Source organism: Musca autumnalis, unplaced genomic scaffold, assembly GCF_047663935.1.
Source record: "Musca autumnalis isolate F117 unplaced genomic scaffold, ASM4766393v1 scaffold_5, whole genome shotgun sequence".
Lineage (NCBI taxonomy): Eukaryota > Metazoa > Arthropoda > Insecta > Diptera > Muscidae > Musca > Musca autumnalis.
The window spans coordinates 119,964,410-119,985,429 of NW_027412088.1; the positions used below are offsets into that span (position 1 = coordinate 119,964,410).

Sequence of the window (21,020 nt, forward strand, 5' to 3'; positions counted from 1 at the left end):
ATATAGATGTTACACACAAATTGTAGTCCGACCATACAAACAGGCTTGCTGTAGGGTGTACGCACAAGTAAAGAGAACACCAAGAGACACTGGTTGGTTGGTTGGCCGAACGAACGAACAGAGACCAACAAGCAAACAGAGGAATGAATGTATGTATGTACGAATGTGTGTTATGTGAGAACGAATGGTTCTGCTGTTAGGAGACTATTGAAATTAGAACTCTAACAGCAACAACACTAATGGAATTGTGATCGAAGATCGAAAAATTAGAAAATAACACACAAACAACTAGTACAAAGGGAGTTAGTACTAATATTCTCGGCAAAAAAGAGGAACGAAAAGAATAAAAGAAGCAAACACACTGTCGCGGATTGGAAATAAATAAATTTATGATAATTTAAACACTTATTTATCGTAATATAAATAAGAAAAAATTATAAATAAATGTAAAGAATGAAAATAATAATTTGAAATAAAATAAAAGAATATTCCTCCAAAACTTATTGTTGAATTTGAATTGAAAAGTGCTGTGTTCTTTGAAGAAATAAATTGCAGAAATTTACACTTTGAATATAGAACACTGTGCGTTGAAAAAAATGAAAGAACCAATTGCCGTCGGCAAAACGCACTTGAACACAACATTGAATTTATGCACTATTGTTCACTTTTTTGAATATAAAGCACAAACTTACCTTGTTTTTGATGCTTTATGGAATAAGGGATGAATGATGTATGGGAATTTTTCGCAACAGCTCTCCAAATATCCGGTACGAATGGACCAAAATGAAACTGCCAAACTCTGGATTTTCTAAGAAATGCTGGAATGGTTAGATGTTGCGGTGAAATGGAAATAACTTTCTTCTAATTAGAAAGAATATCCCCTCAGGATGGCATGAAAAAGAAAAGAAAGAATAAACAAGATTTTTAGGCGAAGGAAGTGAACAATTTGGATTTTATTTTGTAGAAATTTTAAGGATTTTGGAACAATTCTTACCACAAACAATGCGTTTGTTGGTTAGACAAGAAGTGAGTTTATTTACAATAAAGGAACAAGGAAAGACCATTAGAAAATAGAATAATGCATTTTAGTACAAAGAGAGAGATTCAATTTTAGGAATAAAAGCTAACAATTATAAATTGCAAATAGGGTGACCAGAGCGGTTAACTTTGACGTTAACACCGGGTAAATACCCATTTGTGGGTATTTATTTGGGTATTTACTATATTGAATCGCCAATACAACATCTTACACCCTATTTCTGAGTTTAGTTTGTGAAATCGTTTCCAAATGGATAGTTTTATAATACTTTAAACAAGTGGGTAAATGCCCGAGTATTTACCCAAATGTTGGGTAAAAACTCTTTAACTGCCGAACCAGATGACGTAGCCTGACAAAATTTGGCACGTTGTCTAATAGCCCCCATATAAGGGTACCCCGATTTCGAGTATTTACCCAAATGTGGGTAAAAACTCTTTAGCTGTTGAACCACTGGACGTAGGCTAACAAAATTTGGCCCAAATCTTTCTTATATCAATAGTATTAAAGGTATAGAAAATGGAGTCCCTGGGTCCATGTTTAAATATAGCCCCCATATAGCCGTACCTCTCGATTTATGGTGTTTTTTCATCTATTAGCCTCAGTTTACAACCAAATTGGCTGTAATTTCGAGCAGTGAGACCTCAATGCAAAAATTTGTCAACGTTTTCTTATAGCCCCCATATAAGGGATCCCCTATTTCCAGTATTTACCCAAAAGTGGGTAAAAACTCTTTAACTGTACAACCACTTGACGTAGGCTAACAAAATTTAACTCAAATCTTTCTTATATCAATAGTATTAATGGTATTGAAAATGGAGTCCCTGGGTCCTTGTTTTGATATAGCCCCCATATAGCCGTACCTCCCGATTTAAAGTATTTTTTACCTATTAGACATATTATACACTCATACACATTATACATTATACAAGATTTGAGCCAAATTTCGTCAGCCTACGTCAAGTGGTTCGGCAGTTAATTTACCCAAGTATTTACCCACTTGTTTAAACTATTGTAAAATTATACATTTTGAAACGATTTCACAACCTTAACCCAGAAAAAGGGTGTAAGATGATATATTGGCTATTCAATATAGTAAATACCCAAATAAATACCCACAAATGGGTATTTACTCGGTATTTACCCACCGTGTGGTATTTACCCACCGGGTAAACAGTACTGTGATATAGATTATAAGTCGTACTTTTTTATTTTTATTTTTGTTTTTATTTTGTTGATAAAATAAACTCCCTGAAGATGGAATTCAAAGATTTCCGAAATGTTGGAAAATAAAATAAAAATAAACATCAACCAATGACCTCAACCTCAAAAAAATTCCTTTTATTTATCTATTATCTTTTTAGACAAACTTTAGTTTAGGCAAACTCTTATTGCACTGTGCAGCAGCATTTTTGGGGGTGGAAAATTCCTTTTGGAGATGAATGTGCTTGATTTTTATATTAAGAACCAAAAAGGAAATTTTCGCCATAGGTCAAGTTTCCGAGATATCGCGTGATTAATTTTTGATTTTTCCCCTATAATACTTGCGAAAATAGCCTCATATATGTCTATGGCGTTATTGTAGCTTGCTTTTGAGATTACAAAATGAATTTTTCACCCCCCAGCCTTTGATCTTCATATTTACGCGTAGTGATATTTTCCTTAAAATCGGTTAAAGAGAACGGGTTTTTTGTTCTAGCACTGCATCTAGCAAAGTTTAAATCAGCGAATTAATCGGTTTTAATGTTGGAATATCCGGTTCATAAATTGAGATAACCGGTTCTGTCCTCCATTAAAATTTATTATTAACCTGCTCTTCATTACAGGAGCTTTTTGTGGTAAATATTTCAGAAGCACCCCAGATGTCCGCATAAGCAATAACCAATTGATAAGTCTACATACCAATAAATAACCAATGTTTTCTTCTTCTTTATTTGCCAATTCGTTTTCTGAATGTTAGCGACAAATACAATTATAAATAGATTTGTTTTTATAAATACGTATATATACAATATTTGTTTAAGGATTGCTTAGTATGTCTGCAAACGCATTTCTATCTTTAGCCTTTGATAATAGGGTTGTAGTATCTCGGTTGCCAGTCAATTCTGTAATATTATCGATCCATGTTGTCTCCTTTCTTCCTCTAACAGGTCTTCCTTCTATCTTTATGTGGATTATATTTTGTAGCAATTTATATTTTTGATTTCGCATTATATGTCTCAGGTATGCAGTCTTTCGTCTTTTTATAACTGAGATATGTAAGTTCTCTTTCGCAGTGCATCCTTCTCAGTACATCGGCATTTGTCATATGGGCTGTCCAGGGAATTTTGAGTACTCTCCTACAAATCCATGTCTCAAAAGCTTCCAGCCTTCTTATATCTGCAGTTTTAATTCTCCATATTTCGGTTGCATACAATAATACTGACCAGACATATGTTTTGATAAAACGAATCTTTGTTTCAAGATTAATGTCATGACTCGTAAGTACTCTCTTATATTTTGAAAATGCTTCTCTGGTCTGTTCAATTCTGCATCTTATTTCTTGCGAGGACTGCCACTGTTCAGTTATTGGAACTCCCAGATATTTGAAACTTTTAACTCTGTTAACATAGGTATTGTGAATATTCAATGTTGTATTATTGTGTTAATTCTTCTTGCTTATAACCATGAATTTGGTTTTGCGGATGTTAATTTTCAGACCGTATTTTTCGCTGTGTATTGCGAGCTTATTCAGAAAGTTCTGGAGTCCAGATATGCTATGCGCCAGTAAGGTTGTATCATCAGCATATCTTATGTTGTTCAGAAATGTTCTGTTTATATGAATGCCAATTGGGATTTTGTTTATGGATTCATGAAAAAATGTTTCTGAATAGATATTGAATAGCAAAGGTGACAATATGCACCCTTGTCTCACTTTCTTAGATATGTCAATTCTATCTGTCATTTTCCCGTCCACTTCTATTTGTGCACTTTGATGCCAATATAGACTTTTAATACAATGCACTTCTTTCTGGTCTAGGCCAATGGAGATGAGGATGTCAATCAACTTATCGTGTAACACTGTATCAAAAGCTTTTTCGTAATCTATGAAGCATAGAAATACGTCTTCTCGGGTTCCAATACCTTCCTTAAATCCAAACTGAGATGATCCCATGGCTTTTTCGCACTTTGAGTTTATTCTGAAGTGAATTATCCGTAGAAAAATGTTTAGGGCATGGCTCATAAGACTTATAAATATGTGTTCGTTACAATATTTTATTTTAAGGACTTCCGAAGGAATTTCGTCAGGGCCACAAGCTTTCCTATCTCTCAGAGTGTTTATAGCTGTTTCAACTTCTCTTCGACTGATGGGATTTCCTGTAAGAGATTGTTGAGTCCGTTGTTCGATTTTCATCTGTAAAAAATTGTTTTATATAATCTCTCCAAATAGTCTTCTTTTCTTCTGTATCAAACACAGAATCATTATTATCATTATATAGTACTTTTGAATGAGTTTTGCGGTATACACCAGCCATTTCTTTTAACTTTTTATGGAGATTAAAGTCGTCGTGGCTTTTCAATCTTTCAATCTCCTGACATTGCTTATTTATATGATTGTTTTTTGCCATGCGTATAGCTACTTGGATTTCCCTGTTTAGTTCCCAATACAGTTCAAAGTTCATGTTTTTATGTTTTCGTCTCTCTTCCATCATGTTGAGAATATCCTGTGTCATCCATTCCTTCTGTGTAGATTTTTTGCCGTATCCGAGGGTTCCACAAGTCGTCAATGTTTTCAGTATTTATATTTCTTAGTTCTCGATTTATATTATCTCGAAGATTTACTTTCAAGGTGGTATTTTGAAGTTTTGCCACATTGAGTTTACGACAGCTATTGTTTTTTCTATTTGTAGCAATTTTTGTGCGCAACTGCATCATCAGAAGATTGTGATCTGAAGGAACATCAGCGCCTGGATATGTTGAGCATTTCTTAACCGAGGATCCGAATCTGGCAATTATTAACATAAAATCTATTTGGTTTCTTACAATATTGTCCCTTCTATCCTGTGGCGATTTCCATGTGTATAGTCGTCTTGGGGGAACGCAGAACATTGTGTTTGTTACCATAATTTTATGTTCTTAACAGAACTGAATTAGTCTATCACCCCTGTCATTTCTTTCGCCTAGGCCACAGTTTCCTGTTACGCCTTGGCACTTTTCTGCTCCTATTTTAGCGTTAAAATCGCCTTGAATTATTTTAATTTCGTGTCTCTTTGTCATTCTTAGTAAGTCTTCAATTGTAAAAAGCTTCAATTTTATGATTACCTTTGTCCGCAGTAGGTGCGTATACTTGAATTATGTTCATGTCAATTGGTTTGCATTTAATTTTAAGTAGCATAGTCCGATCCGATTTGAAGATAGAACCCTTTACCCATTGCGCTATGTTACTTTTTACTATAATCCCGACACCGTTTCTGTGATTTTCGCTGGAGTTGCCAGAGAAGTATATTTTCATGTTTTGGGAGCTAAATTCGCCGCTTTGTGGCCACCAGGTCTCACTTATTCCGAGTATATCTATGTTTAATCTGTTCATTTCTATAATAGTGTTGGCTAGTTTATATTTATAGCAATTCTGACTGAAGACATGTGATCTCAAAACCAAGCTACAATAACGCCATAGACAGATATGAAGCTATTTTCGCAAGTATTATAGGGGAAAAATCAAAAAATTAATCACGCGATATGTCGGAAACTTGACATATGGCGAAAATTTCCTTTTGGGTTCTTAATATACTCACCAAGGGCTTTCATCTCCAAAGGGAATTTTCCACCTCCAGACTTTTAGTTCCATTTTGTGTCACAGTGTTATCGGTTACAGTTCCAACTATTCCTTATGATAAACCAAAAGAATTGTTAGATATAAGAAACAAAGCCCAACAAATTAAAAAGGTAAAGAAATTCCAGTTAAATATATAAAAAGATGCAAGAATTTTTTTTTTTTAAATTAAGTCTACAGCATAATTGCATAAATAAATTGTTTCAATTGTTTCTCCGAGGCCATAGTTCCATTGGTGCCAAACACAGCTAAACACTGGATTCCGGAGTATAGGTATGCAATTACCATATTATTGTAAAAAAGATGTAATAAAAAAAAACAAAAACATATCGTTCAGTTTCGCGAAAAAGCTTTTTAAGTTGACGATTGAAGTCTATCTCCCCAACTTACACACAAAAAAACTAAATGTGGCTAACTGTTTACTAAAGATCTTTTATAAAGAGCTAGCCATATATTAGCGCATGATCAATCATGATTTGAAGTGTTCTAGTGTTTCATACACAAAAAAACTTTTTTTGTTGATTTATGCCAAACTCCTAGTAAATGAGCTGTATGTAACTCGTTGAATTTTAGGTATATCGATATGAAAATTTTACACAAGATAAAATAGAAGGCGCAGACAAGATAGACGGGTGCCACCGTGGTGCAATGGTATGCACACCCGCCTTGCACGCTGAAGGTCGTGGGTTCGATTCCCCGGCCAGACAACACCAAACATTTTTCAACGGTGGCAAAATGGCCCTCAGTAATGTTGGCGACATTTCCTGAGTATTTCAGTCTTGTAAAACTTCTCTACAAGTGGTGTCTTAGACACGCCGTTCGTACTCTGCGATAAACAGTAGGTCCCATATCATTGAGCTAATATGAATCGGGGTGCACTCATTGATATGAGAGAAGTCTCCCTTGTCCCTCATGGGATGTTTGTGGAACAATTACTATTATTATAGACAAGATAGAAATTATTAACTCTGAAAAGTAATTTATTGAGTTATGCTACTCTTTGAGTAAAAGAGCATAATGTAGTTACAAATCAAAAAATAATAAAAGTTATTATTTTTTTTAATTGGAAATGAAAAAGGTTAAAATTGACTTGAAGTCTCAATAATCAAATTAGATGTTAATTTGTGGTTTTTTTCTGCAGATATTCTTCTCAACTTCCGTACAACATTTGTCTCAAGCAAAGGAGAAGTGGTTTTGGATTCTAAACTAATAGCTATAAATTACTTGAGAGGATGGTTTGTTGTTGATTTGTTAGCAGCTTTGCCATTTGACCACTTATATGCATCTGATTTATATAATGGAGAAGTAAGTACCACACTAATTTTTTGCATAGTTATTTTGTGTAAATATCATAAATTGTGTTCTTAAATTTTTACTTAAATTCACACAGTACAGTACATTTTGTGTTGAATCTATATAGTAAATTTATCATTATACATTTTCAAAAATTTTTATAACTCAATCTTCTAATATATAAAAGACAATGTGTGTATGTTAGTATGTTTGTTTGTATGTTCCGTTTAGACTCAAAAACGGCTGAACCGATTTTCTTGAAAATTTCAGGAAATGTACAGGACACACCCCTGGTGAAAATAGGCTATACATTTTGTTGAATTTCGGAAGGGTGGGGTACCTCCCCAATGTATGATTTTTTAAAAACGAAGATTGAATTAATTCTTTCGAACTACCACCCTCCGAACCACCGCGCTCCGAACCATCCTGCTCCGCTGACCAACCACCATCCTAACTACCCCGCTCCGAACCACCTTGCCACGAACCACCCTGTTCCGAACCACCCATTCCGAACTTCCCCCCTACAAACCGACCTGTGCTGAAACCAGGCTATTTATTTTGTTGAATTTCGGAGGGGACGGAGAACCTACCCAATGCCCTATTTTTTTAAAAACGCTTACGTATTGGTGAGGCAATTGTCGTTGTGTATCCGACCCTAGGTACTTATTTTTTGGCCTTAAGACCCGACCGCGCCCAATTTTTTAATATGTTATATCTCTGAAACTTCTGAGCCAATTTGCCTACAAATTTCAGGGAATGTACCGGGATAATCCTGGGGAAAATAGACTGCATATATGTCCCCTGGTGAAAATAATCTATCTATTTTGTGAAATTTCGCGGAGCCGGGTTTGAAAATTAACTCGATAGTCAGTGGTGGTTGTGCCTCCAACCCGAGGCACTTATTTGTGGTCTTAAGATCCGACCACGCCCACTTCTAAAACGATTTCCATGTAATTTTCAGATGATATACATGGATGGTCCTTGGTGGAAAAATGCTATGTATTTTGTTCAATTTCGGAGGTGCGGGTTATACCCTGCTCAACATTTTTTTAAATGCGCTATATAGGTATGTAAAATTTACAAACCGTAAGAACCGACCACTCCCACTTTCTTAAATATGTTACAAATCAATGGAAATACCAGATGTTATGCATAAAGAAGCGCTGGTCTTTTTGGAAAACAAAGATTTAAATTAGAAGGCAACATATCGATAGCTATAGCTGCATCAAGTATATAAGATATATATTATAAGAAGGTGGAAGGACGACACAGGACATTCATTTAGATTAAGGGCACATATGCAGTATTAAATATAAGTTATATTATATAGTTATAAGTTATTTACGATAGCACATACAAATTTCCTCGAAGCTTTAGATCCATTCTTGAAGGATTTAAGAAGCAATTCATGTTTAGATTTCAGACAAACACTTCAAGTTATACTATTCTAGCAGATGAAATAAATGCATGCCTGAAGTCATCGGCTTTTTTAGCAGATAAAGCGATTTTGAGACGTGTGTCCGTCCGTCCATTTAAAATTGTAATCAAATTCCAGGCCGCAATTATGGACCAATCGTTACGAAATTGTATGGAGGTCGGGTTCCGACCAAAATTGACACCTATAGTTATAGGTGATGATCGTGAAATATTTATTTATATTTATTTATTTATAAACGGGTGAAATTGATCATAATTTTTATGGGAAAATATCCAAATTTAATTGAATATTTTAAATTCTGGGGGGCATATTCCGAGAAATTTCGAAAACGAAACATATCGAAACTACTGTCTAACATATAAGTGGGTTTCCTTTATCCTTGCGGTTGGCTTGTAAATAACTACATTTACCATCCATGTAAAATTGTGTCAATCTAGTTCAATTGAACGACCTAGTTCACTATCTAGTCGTTTGTATGAAAAAAAAAACTAAGTATGACGTTACGCATACTTTTTTTTGAACTAAAACAGTGAACTAGATTGCACAAATCTACTTCCATGATACAAAATGTCGCAATAATGATAGAAAAGTTTTGAAATCATGGTACAGAAATTCACAGCTTTTTAATTAATGCTAATTGAAATCCTGTCCGGGGTCCTGAATTTGTTGTGCTACCCTTGAATAAAAAGTAGTGTAATATGTACTTCGAAATATTAGTTGCAACGCTATTTGTAAATGCCTGAGGTGTTTTTTTTCAACCAAAAGTTTTGAAATTGAATATTTCTTCTCTCAGCAAATACGTGTCTTCAAAATGCCTTAAAAAACGTTAAAAGCGACTGTTGTCACGTTACAAAAACAATTTCATAGAACCATGCTCGTTCTAACTTATTTTAACGTTTTTGTAGAATCTCTTGTGTAACTTAATATAGATCAAAAAATGCGATTGTTTGCATTAATTTATTTGAGTATAATTTGGAACGGTGGTGCAATGGATTGCATGCTCGGCTGGCATTCTGTATACCCGGGTTCTAATCCCGGGCCAGGTGACATCTGATTTTTAAAATGGTAAGATTACTGTTGACGACAATTCCTGAGTAATTCAGCTAATTTTGTAAAATAGTAATAAAATATAAGTATGAATAATAATAACAATAATAGTATTAATAATAATAATATATATATATATTTTTTTTTTAATTTTTGTCCTTACGGACTCTCTTTATTGATTCAAATATATTACATTTCACTTATTTTACGAAGCTTGTAATTACATATATTTGTACAATGTTTTATATACAATACTGTAGACTTTATTTTTTTTATTTATTTATTTTTTTTTTTTTTTGTAATAATACTTTTGGATAAAATTTATTAATTTTTAATAAAATACTTTTTAATTTGTTTTATTCTTGAGGTTTTATTCCTGATTTCTAAGATATCCATCGGTAATTCATTAAGGATGGTTGGTAATGCGACATCTAGGGCGAATTTTCCATATTCATTTTTGTATGTTGGTACTATGTAACGTCCTTCTACTCTTCTTCTCGTGTTTTGTTGGTGTTGTATTTTCTTTGCAAGGTTAGAATCATTTGCAAATTCTCCAGCGATTGTTATTGAAAATATTTCTTTAATATTTAATTTTTCTAGAGTTTTGTATATATGTTTTTTGCCGTTATTTATTGCTTTATTGGAGCGAGTGTGTGACCGACATGACTTTTTGTATAGGTATTTAACAATTCTGTCTTGATTTTCTTGGAGCATTCTGCAGCATCTTGCGTTTCCCCAAGCTGTAATTCCATGGCGCAAGTTAGATTCTACTAGTGAGTAGTACGCTTGTTTCAGTACATAATAAGGTGCACAATTGCTAAGATGGTAAAGTGCAAAAGCAGATTTTCGTACTTTATTTTGTAGATATTCAATGTGTTTTTTCCATTTAAAGTTGTGGTCCAAGTGGATACCTAGGTATTTGTAGTTTTCAACAATTTCCAAATTCGTTGTACATTTTTCTTGGCTTGATTCAGAGTAGTGTTTGTGAAGGCAGTTATTGTCATGGAAAAGAATTTTGATATTGTGTTTTGGAACGCTTCTTGGTCTGATGTTCATTATCTTAGTTTTGTTGGGGTTTATTATGAGGCCATAATCATGGCACCACTTAGTTAAGATGTCAAATTCGTGTTGCATTGTTGAAGTTGCTTCGTTGATGTCTTTGTGCGATACTATTATTGCAGTATCATCAGCATACGTAAATGAGGTACTGTTGTGCAGGTTTAGCGTCATTTCATTTGTATCCATTAAGTACAATATTGGACCCAATTTTGAACCCTGTGGGACTCCATATAGTGTAGGTAGTACTACGCTGTTTGTCTTTTCAATTTTGACACTAAATGATCTGTATGTAAGGTAGTCTCGGAACCATTTAAGGCAATTTCCCCTTATTCCTGTATTTTCGAGTACCTTCAATATCTTTTCGTGAGACAGTGTGTCGAAGGCTTTACTAAAGTCTATAAAGAGTGCTATACAGTTCTTTTGTTGACTTAGGTTTTTGTTTATGAGGTTTGAGAAGTGGCCGGGTAGTTGATTGATATTTTTGTTTTTTTGGAAGCCATATTGGTTTCTGTTTATTATTTGATATTTAGTTAAAAAGCTTGTCAGTCTTCTAACTATAATCTCTTCCAAAACTTTTTCTAATATCGGCAGTATTGATATCGGTCTGTAGTTTGCATGATCCGATTTATTGCCTCCTTTGTGTATTGGTCTGATTACTGACTGTTTCAAGATCTGAGGTATGAGAGATTCGCACATGCTTTGGTTTATTAGTTGTGTTATTATAGGTGTGAGTACAGTGGCGTTATTTTTAATATCAATAGCCCTGATATTATCTATTGCTGCTGACTTACTTGTGTTTAATGTATTTAATATTCCGTTAATCTCGAATTCTGTTGTATGCTCAAGAAACATTGAGTTAGAAACGATTCTTGGGCTATGTACATTTAATGTAGTTATATCACATTGATGCACTATGTTCATAACATTTTGGCTAAAGTTAGTAGCAAAGTTATCCGCTATTTCTTTTATGTTTGCGCTTGTGAAGCTGCTCTTAATATGCTCATCAATACTATTTGATATCTTTCCGATTACACTGTTAATTACTTGCCATGTTCCACGAATATTATGTTTGTTTTTAATGAATTGATTGTATATATGTTCGTTTTTGGCTTTAATTATTATCTTATTTAATTTATTATTAAAGTTTTTGTAGATTGTTTCATTGGTTTTGTTAGATTTATTTTTTGACCACTTTTTGTACAATTTGTCTCTTATACTTAGAGATGGTTTTTACCGGGTATTTACCCGGTAAATACCCACACGGTGGGTAAATACCGGGTAAATACCCATTTGTGGGTATTTATTTGGGTATTTACTATATTGAATCGGTAATACAAAATCTTAGACCCTATTTCTGGGTTAAGGTTATGAAATCGATTCAAAATGCATAGTTTTACAATACTTTAAACAAGTGGGTAAATACTTGGGTAAATACCCGAGTATTTACCCAAGTGTTGGGTAAAAACTCATTAACTGCCGAACTACTTGACGTAGGCTGACAAAATTTGGCTCAAATCTTTCTTATGTCAAAAGAACTTCTGGTACTGAACATTGGGTCTCTGGGTCCATGTTTTGATATAGCCCCCATATATCCCTACCTCCCGATTTAAGGTATTTTTTGTATATTTGTCTCATTGTACAATCATAGTGGCTGAAATTCGGCACAGTGAATTCTCAATATGTAGAAAATATCCTTGCAAAAATTTGTCAACATAGGTCCACGTTTTCTAATAGCCCCCATATAAGGGTACCCCGATTTCGAGTATTTACCCAAATGTTGGGTAAAAACTCTTTAACTGCCGAATCATTTGACGTAGGCTGACAAAATTTGGCTCAAATCTTTCTTATGTCAAAAGAACTTCTGGTACTGAACATGGGGTCTCTGGGTCCATGTTTTGATATAGCTCCCATATATCCGTATCTCCCGATTTAAGGTATTTTTTACTTATTAGCCTCATTGTACAATCATAGTGGCTGAAATGTGGCACAGTGAGTTCTCAATATGTAGAAAATATCCTTGCTAAAATTTGTCAACATAGGTCCACGTTTTCTAATATCCCCCATATAAGGGTACCCCGATTTCGAGTATTTACCCAAATGTTGGGTAAAAACTCTTTAACTGCCGAACCACTTGACGTAGGCTGACAAAACTAGACATAAATCTTTCTTATGTCAAAAGAACTTCTGCTACTGAACATTGGGTCTCTGGGTCCATGTTTTGATATAGCCCCCATATATCCGTACCTCCCGATTTAAGGTATTTTTTACTTATTAGCCTCATTGTACAATCATATTGGCTGAAATTTGGCACAGTGAGTTCTCAATATGTAGAAAATATCCTTGAAAAAATTTGTCAACATAGGTCCACATTTTCTAATAGCCCCCATATAAGGGTACCCCGATTTCGAGTATTTACCCAAATGTTGGGTAAAAACTCTTTAACTGCCGAACCATTTGACGTAGACTGACAAAATTTGGCTCAAATCTTTCTTATATCGACAGAACCGGTATTGAAAATGGAGTGTTGTGCAATTTGGTATTAACGGTTTATAGTGAACACAGAATGTCCTTACGAAAATTTGTCAATGTTGGTTTTCGTCGTAATGCAACACACTTATAAGGTAGGGGTAAATATGACTTCTTGAGGGATACCTGTTACGAACGTTTTTTTTTTTTTGGTCTACACTGCAACTCTTTTTCGGAATAATATGTGAAAAATACCCATTCAAAAAATTATGATTGGGCAAGTGAATTTATTGGTTGGAAATACCAATTTCGTATTGGGTTCATTCATAACCTCAGGTAAACATTGTTGACATGTGAGCATGTGCACTTTCTTAACAGGTAGTGTTGAATGCGCAATATTCACATTTTTTAATGTAACCTTTAATAGAAATCCCTAGTTACGAAATATTGGTTGGAAATACCAGATATCGTGTTCATTCATAATTATGAACAGGTAAACTTCGTAGCCATTTAACAGGTAGTGTGAAATGCAGGCTGGTAAATATTTCCATTTTTTGCAGAACATTGCCTCTGCCTATTGCGTAACACGTCAGTAAACATTCGTATTGGAACGACGTTGTGAGTTCAATAACAAGTGATATTTTTGCAACGGTTTCAACCAAGTCCGAAACATAAAGTGATTAACTCAACTAAAATTAAGCTAATCTTTATACATATTGTGAAGGTAAGCAATTAGAAGGGAAGCTTCTATACCAAAAACGCAACAACAGACATAAATCATTTTTACTTTTAGAAATGGGTAGACAAAAAAATGACAAAATATGGAAAATTTTTTCAACAACTCCAAACAAACCAAAGTCAGCTGTTTGCAGATATTGTGAGATAGTGTATCAATATGCAAATGTTAACAAAATGACAAAGCATCTAATTAATTGCGTCAAGTGTCCAGCTTTTGTGAAACGAGACATCGTTAATGATAATCCTAGAGAACTCACTACAACAACATTACATGATTCTACACAACCCAGTAATGTTCTCCAAACTTCAAAGTCATGCACGGAAATGTCGGATGAGCAAAAGGAGAATCTTAATGAGAAGCTGGCTAAAGCAATAATAGTATCCGGTGCTCCATTTTCAATGGTAGAACACCCGCTCTGGATTGAGTTTTTTGGAGAATTAAAACCATCGTATACCATGCCACGCAGAAAAATAATTTCGGGAAAATATTTAAACAAAATTTATAACGAAAACTCACACGATATTACCATGCAACTGAAGTCAGCGAAATACATGCATTTGCAATGCGACGGATGGAGCAACATTCGAAACGAAGGAGTCATCAATTTTTTAATTTCTAAGCCAGAAATTGTTTTTGTCCGGAGTTTGGCTACAGAATGCAATAGACACACTTCTGCTTATCTCGCCGAAGAAATTATGAACATCATGAAGACATATGGGGAAAAAAGTTTGTAGTTTTGATCGGTGACAACGCAAACAATATGCAAGGGGCATTTAAAGAAGTTCAGAGTGTTTTTCCCCACGTTGTTCCACTAAATTGTGTAGCACACTGTCTCAATTTATTAAGCGAAGACTTCCTTAAATGCCCCAAATTAAAACAATGCTTTTTATCAATAATCGAGATTATAAAAATTATAAAATACAACAAAGTTTTGTCTGCAATATTTACAAAAATCTGCAAAGAAAAAGGATCAGGAGAGCAGTTAAAATTGCCGGTTAAGACGAGATGGGGAAGTTACGTTGCATCTTTAGTAAGTATGCTAAATAGTAAAGTTGCTCTCCAAGCACTGGCAGTTCACGAAAAGGTAAAACTTAAACCAGCAACGAAGGAATCGCTACTATCAGAAGGCTTTTGGAACATGTTGAACTACAATATGAGACTATTTCAACCAATAGCAACGTGGATAAAATTTTTTGAATCCAACCAATACAGTATTCATCGTGTCCATTCTGCTTTTAAAGAGATGCAAAATACAATACACGAAGCAGTTGCAGCTATAGAAGATCTTGATGATAATGACAAAAACGAATTATTGTCTTCATTTGATAAAAGAATGAAAATGTCAATTAAACCAATACATTTGGCTGCAAGGTTCCTTTATCCCAATAGTCAAGGACACGATATGACTTCTGACGATAATTTGAGTGCGATGCAGTTTATTTACGAAATGAGTGCTAATTTTAATATAAATGTGATGGTGGGTGTTGCCAATTATAAAGCTAGGGAGGATCTGTGGGCGAAGGAATTTGTTTGGAGCTGCATTCAACAAATATCTCCTTCCACTTGGTGGAAGAGCTTTTGCGCGTCTACTGAATTGAGCAAAATAGCTGTTCGAATACTGACTACACCATGTACATCAGCAGCTACTGAGCGCTCATTTAGCACACAAAGTTTTATACATTCTAAGAAACGAAATAGATTAACTGCAGACAATGCCGGGAAAGTATGCTTTATAGCCCATAATTGGAATCTAAAGAACAAAGGCATAATACAAAGAGAAACCTCCGAAACAACTATTCAAGTTGAGGACGAAATCATCAATTCAGGAAATTCCTTCGAAGAAATGGCATCCACGTCTACTGGCATCTCTCATTCTACACCTCATTCAATTGACAATTACTTCGTGGATGAAACTAGTAGTGACAGTGAGTGATTTCGATTTATAGTGTAAGAATAATACTAATTAGTCTAAGAACAATGTAGAATATATTAAATGTAGTAACGTATAATATTTATAATAATAATTTAAATAACTATACAAATATTATTTTTGTTTTATTTATTTAAACTCCTAAAAGGGGACAAACTGCTATATGGGGGCTATCACAAAACATGGACCAACGTTGACAAATGGTGGTAACGTCATTTTTTATTCACTATAAACCGTAAATACCAAATTACACAAAATGAGTTTTAAACCACACACGTGAAATCGGGGTAACTTTATATAGGGGCTATTAGAAAACGTGGACCTATGTTGACAAGTTTTTGCAAGGGTATTTTCTACATATTTAGAACTCACTGTTCCACATTTCAGCCAATATGATTGTACAATGAGGCAAATATACAAAAAATACCTTAAATCGGGAGGTACGGTTATATGGGGGCTATATCAAAACATGGTTCAGTACCAAAAGTTCTTTTGACATAAGAAAGATTTGAGCCAAATTTTGCCAGCCTACGTCAAATGGTTCGGCAGTTAAAGAGTTTTTACCCAACATTTGGGTAAATACTCGAAATCGGGGTACCCTTATATGGGGGCTATTAGAAAACGTGGACCTATGTTGACAAATTTTTGCAAGGATATTTTCTATATATTGAGAATTAACTGTGCCAAATTTCAGCCACTATGATTGTACAATGAGGCAAATATACAAAAAATACCTTAAATCAGGAGGTACGGTTATATGGGGGCTATTTCAAAACATGGACCCAGAGACCCCATGTTCAGTACCAAAAGTTCTTTTGACATAAGAAAGATTTGAGCCAAATTTTGCCAGCCTACGTCAAATGGTTCGGCAGTTAAAGAGTTTTTACCCAACATTTGGGTAAATACTCAAATTTTGTCAGCCTACGTCAAGTAGTTCGGCAGTTTGTAATGAACATACTTTCTTTCTGAATAATTTTCTCTGAACTTATCAATTCTGGATCGTTGAAAGGCCAATACACGATAGATTGGAGTAGGACAGTGGGAGTTTCGGTAAGCTAGCTGTACAGTCGGCTGGGGAGTTCGGGTCCTTTCCTTTCTACCGCAGTTTATTTTTTTTTACAATAATAATATAACTCCCTTTTATTTAAGTGACATTATTTTTTAAAACATGAAATTAGATGGGGGAATCAAATGAAATTAAAGTCGTTATACTATAAAACAAAACAAGCCCCCTGCTAATAACGACCTCATATGATTCCTTAGTGAAATTATATTGGTTAAGAATATGCCTTGTATTGGATTGACTGCTCCTGGATGTTGTTAGGAGAGTCGTGCCTCTTTACCCTCCCTTTCCAATGTCCTGATGGCAATTAAGAAAATATTAAGGACCCCTATACTAAGCCTGAGTTACTTTCTCATTCCATGGTCGATGCCGCCATCACAGATAAACTCTTATGGGGGATTTTCTAGCACATAATTTTCATATTCATACTTGTTTTATTGTAATTCATTTGGGGTTCAAGAAAAACTATAACGATTGATAGAATATAGATTATTCATATTAAACATTAAAAGCTATTTAATTCTAAGATTAATCATTAAAACAAAAACTGTAGAAAGTCTTATATGCGTACTATAAGGTGTAAAAATTGTAACAACATAGAAAACTTAATAATGATAATTATGATGCAGTAAGAAAACAGCGATCAAAACAAAATTACTATGAAGATAAATTTTGAGTGGAAATATAACTCCACTGATCAAATTGTTCACTTTGAAGCAAAACAAAATAAAAAAAAAAATCATAGATGACAGACTCTCTGAGCATACTGTAATCGATGAATGACAACGCTCACGAAATTTACTCAATTAATGGCATCCTAGAATTAATCTCTTACGGAAGAGTATGAGAATACTCATTATCTTTTACAATATTATAATGCTAACAAAAAATCACTGGAATTTCTTCTACGCTCACATACATACATCAATATTTCATTCCATGACACTTACCAACACTCGATGATTGAAGAGGCCTCATCACATCAGCTTCGTTGGAAATTTCTGTATAAAATTAAAGTTAAATCCAGAGACTTGTTAAACGTTTTGGGTTATCACTACTTCGCTATGAGCTATGTCACTATGATTTTTGTTGTGTTTGTATGTAAGATCTATACGTTTTGAACACTGTTACAAACATTTTATAAAATGGCGAAAATATGAATATGAGGTAGACAGTGATCACCATTTTTTAAATTCATATACATACATATTGTTTCATATATAATTTTTTATAATTCCAGCATTTAGATTTCAAACTTTATATATTTCAAAAAGTTCGATTCAATTATTATCGTTTAACTTGGAGCTCGTTTTGTCAAATATTACCGTTTTTATAGAATCAACGACAATTTTTCCATAACTTGGACACATTAATATGAAAAAAATTGAAAGTTTTACTCTATGCCACGTATAAATTAAGTTATGACCACTCGCCACTCATATGCACATTTTACATTTAAATTGTGTATGGAATTATTAAACTTCGAATTATTCACAATTGCAATACTTAGAATATTCACTTAATAAGGGTTCCGAATTGATTTCTCGCTGGTACCGATTGAATGCCCGTGTCAACTGAATTGAAACAATGTTTTAAAACATGAGATCGCCCTCTTTTTGGTTACTTTTTCGTTCTGCCTTTTGTTCAGAGGAAGGTACAGTTTTGTTGCTTTACTGCCCTTGATGGTGATACTGTTAGGGTATAATTGTGTCTTGATGATCGTTTTTTTCTCGTTTCTTGGAGAGTCAGGCAAAATCAAATCAGGGTATGCCGGTAGCGGGGCGGTAATTTATGATTGAATTGACATACCAATAAAATCAAACGAAGTGATGAATATATTAATCTCACTTAGGTGATTACTTGCGTCGCTTGACTAGCACGAGTGAGTACACATGTAAAATTGCTCAGAACGTATACCTGATGAAAAATGGACGATGGATAATTTCACTCACTCCGTTCATCTGGACCAAGCTCGACTTTTGAAATTATCGAATTGACTTTGAGGATATTTTGTGCAACCAATCGTAAAATGCGTTGTGCTACAATTGGAGTCCAGATAGTATTCCGGATATCCCTTTGGTTTTTTGGTGTAAAATTTCTGTGGGATATATAAACATGGGTTTTTTTAAGATTTGGGAGTTGCATGAAAATGCAATGAATAGAAATTTTACCTGGGATTAGAAAAAAAGGTTTTTTTTTTTTTCCTTTGGTATCGATGCACTGAATATCACCCGAAATGTAGTACATTCAGTAGCAATTTTTGTTAAAACAGTAGTTTTATTTGCAAAGAATTGTATTCGTTCAATTTATAATGTAAATCCCTTTAGGATTATTTAGATTGTGGAGAATAAGTTTTACTTCTGGAAGACTTTACTTGTCGGGTGACGAAATATAAAAAGGAAGTTTTCTTGTTCTATCGAAAGGAGGAAGTCTCTTCTTGAATAATAAGAATAACTACATTCGCAGTGATTACTTATTTAAAACATATGTTTATCTCTAATTGATAACTAACAATAACTGTGTTATCATTCTGCTGATGTAGGTAGTAGCTGCCCTTAAGTAAAATATCGCATGCGATTTACGAATTGAATATCAGCTTATAACCGTTGCAATTTAAATTTTTATTATTATTTATTTATTATTATTTTTTTGGAAGGAAGTCCACTACAAAACCAAATAATTCTTGCTCGGTGAGCTGAAGAATTAGTTGGAAAAAGGACTTACTTGCGAATGTCCTTCGCATGAAATGTTCCTATGGGTTTTCCTTCAGGATCTTCCAGTACATAATAATGCTTTCCAACTTTTTGAGTAATTTTAGCTTTGAGAAACATGGGTGCTAACTTGGCATTAAAGTTTTTCTCCAAATTACTCTGCGCAAAGTTGCGGCGAAAAACTTCATCACCAACTTGGAATGTGGGCTCTCTACATCGTAAGTTGTAGGTATGTTGATTTTTTTCGTATGCACTTTTAATTTGTTTCTTAATGTCCTGTCGCAGATTTTGAAGTTGATCTTCCCTTGAAACATTACCCATCGGTTCGTCCAACATTTGTATTTTCCTTAGAAGGTTATATGATGAACCGTGAGTAATCATGTTAAAGCCGAAAACAGCTCTGTACGGTGAAATCTTGAGGGATTGATGATAGGAGTTTCTTAATGCGCAGCATATGCTACTCAGATTTTCATCCCACATCCTATGATCGGTTTTGAGATATGCTCGGATTCCGGCTATCAAAGACCGATTTACTCTTTCGGAGGCGTTTGATTGTGGTGAGTAAATGGCAGTATAGGTGTGAGTGACTCCATATTTGGTCAAAAAGGCGTTGAACTCGTTAGCCTTAAATTGACTACCATTATCACTCACCACAATCTCCGGCACTCCATATATATGAAATATTTGCTGTTCCAAAAATGTTTGAATCGAGCTAGCCGTAAATTTCCTTAGGGGACAGACCCAATGAAATTTCGTAAAGTGGTCTAAAACGATTAAAAGTCCTGTAAAACCGTTCTTGCTGCGGGGGTACGGGCCTAGAAGGTCTATATACAAGCGCTGGAATGGGCGGATTGATACATTCTGAGTCCCCATTGGGGGTTTCATTACGAAATTAGGGGCTTTAGTCGTTTTACAGACTTCGCAACTTTTCACATATTGTCGGACATCCCGCACCAATCCAGGCCAATAAAAATTCCTTCTAATGAGCTCCAATGTTTTACATATTCCGCCATGAGCTGTTATTGGCGAATCATGTGCTCGACTAATGACCTGTTCACGGAGATTTCTGGGTATCCAGAGCTTCCAAACTTGTTGCTCTTGGAGCTCTTCCCCAGAGTAGTGCTCCGTTCGGATATAAACGAAATTATCAACTGTTTTTAAGTCGGGGTAAGTATTTTCGTTGCTAGCAATTCTGTCTTTTAACTCTCTATAATCTTGGTCACTAAAATGTGGTGAATCGAGATCAATTTCCGGGGCTACGTTTTCTAAGGATGCAATTTCTGGGTCTGGAAGTCGTGACAGAGCGTCAGGAACAACGTTATCCCGACCCTTCCGGTGACTTACACTGAACTTATAACTTTGCAGTTGTAAGGCCCAGCGCGCAAGTCTCCCGGTAAGGTTGGGTTGACGCATGAGCCATACAAG

General features: G+C 34.6%; 1 protein-coding gene across 3 annotated transcripts in view; it reads left to right on the top strand.

Moving 5' to 3' along the window:
• The window catches only part of Elk (Eag-like K[+] channel), a 989,230-nt gene that overhangs the window by 367,054 nt on the left and 601,156 nt on the right, over positions 1 to 21,020 (top strand). For all 3 annotated transcript variants that reach the window (XM_073956156.1, XM_073956158.1, XM_073956157.1), the window contains exon 8: positions 6,991 to 7,154. In XM_073956156.1, coding sequence (XP_073812257.1) covers positions 6,991 to 7,154 — 164 coding nt within the window. The remainder of the gene's footprint in view (positions 1 to 6,990; positions 7,155 to 21,020) is intronic.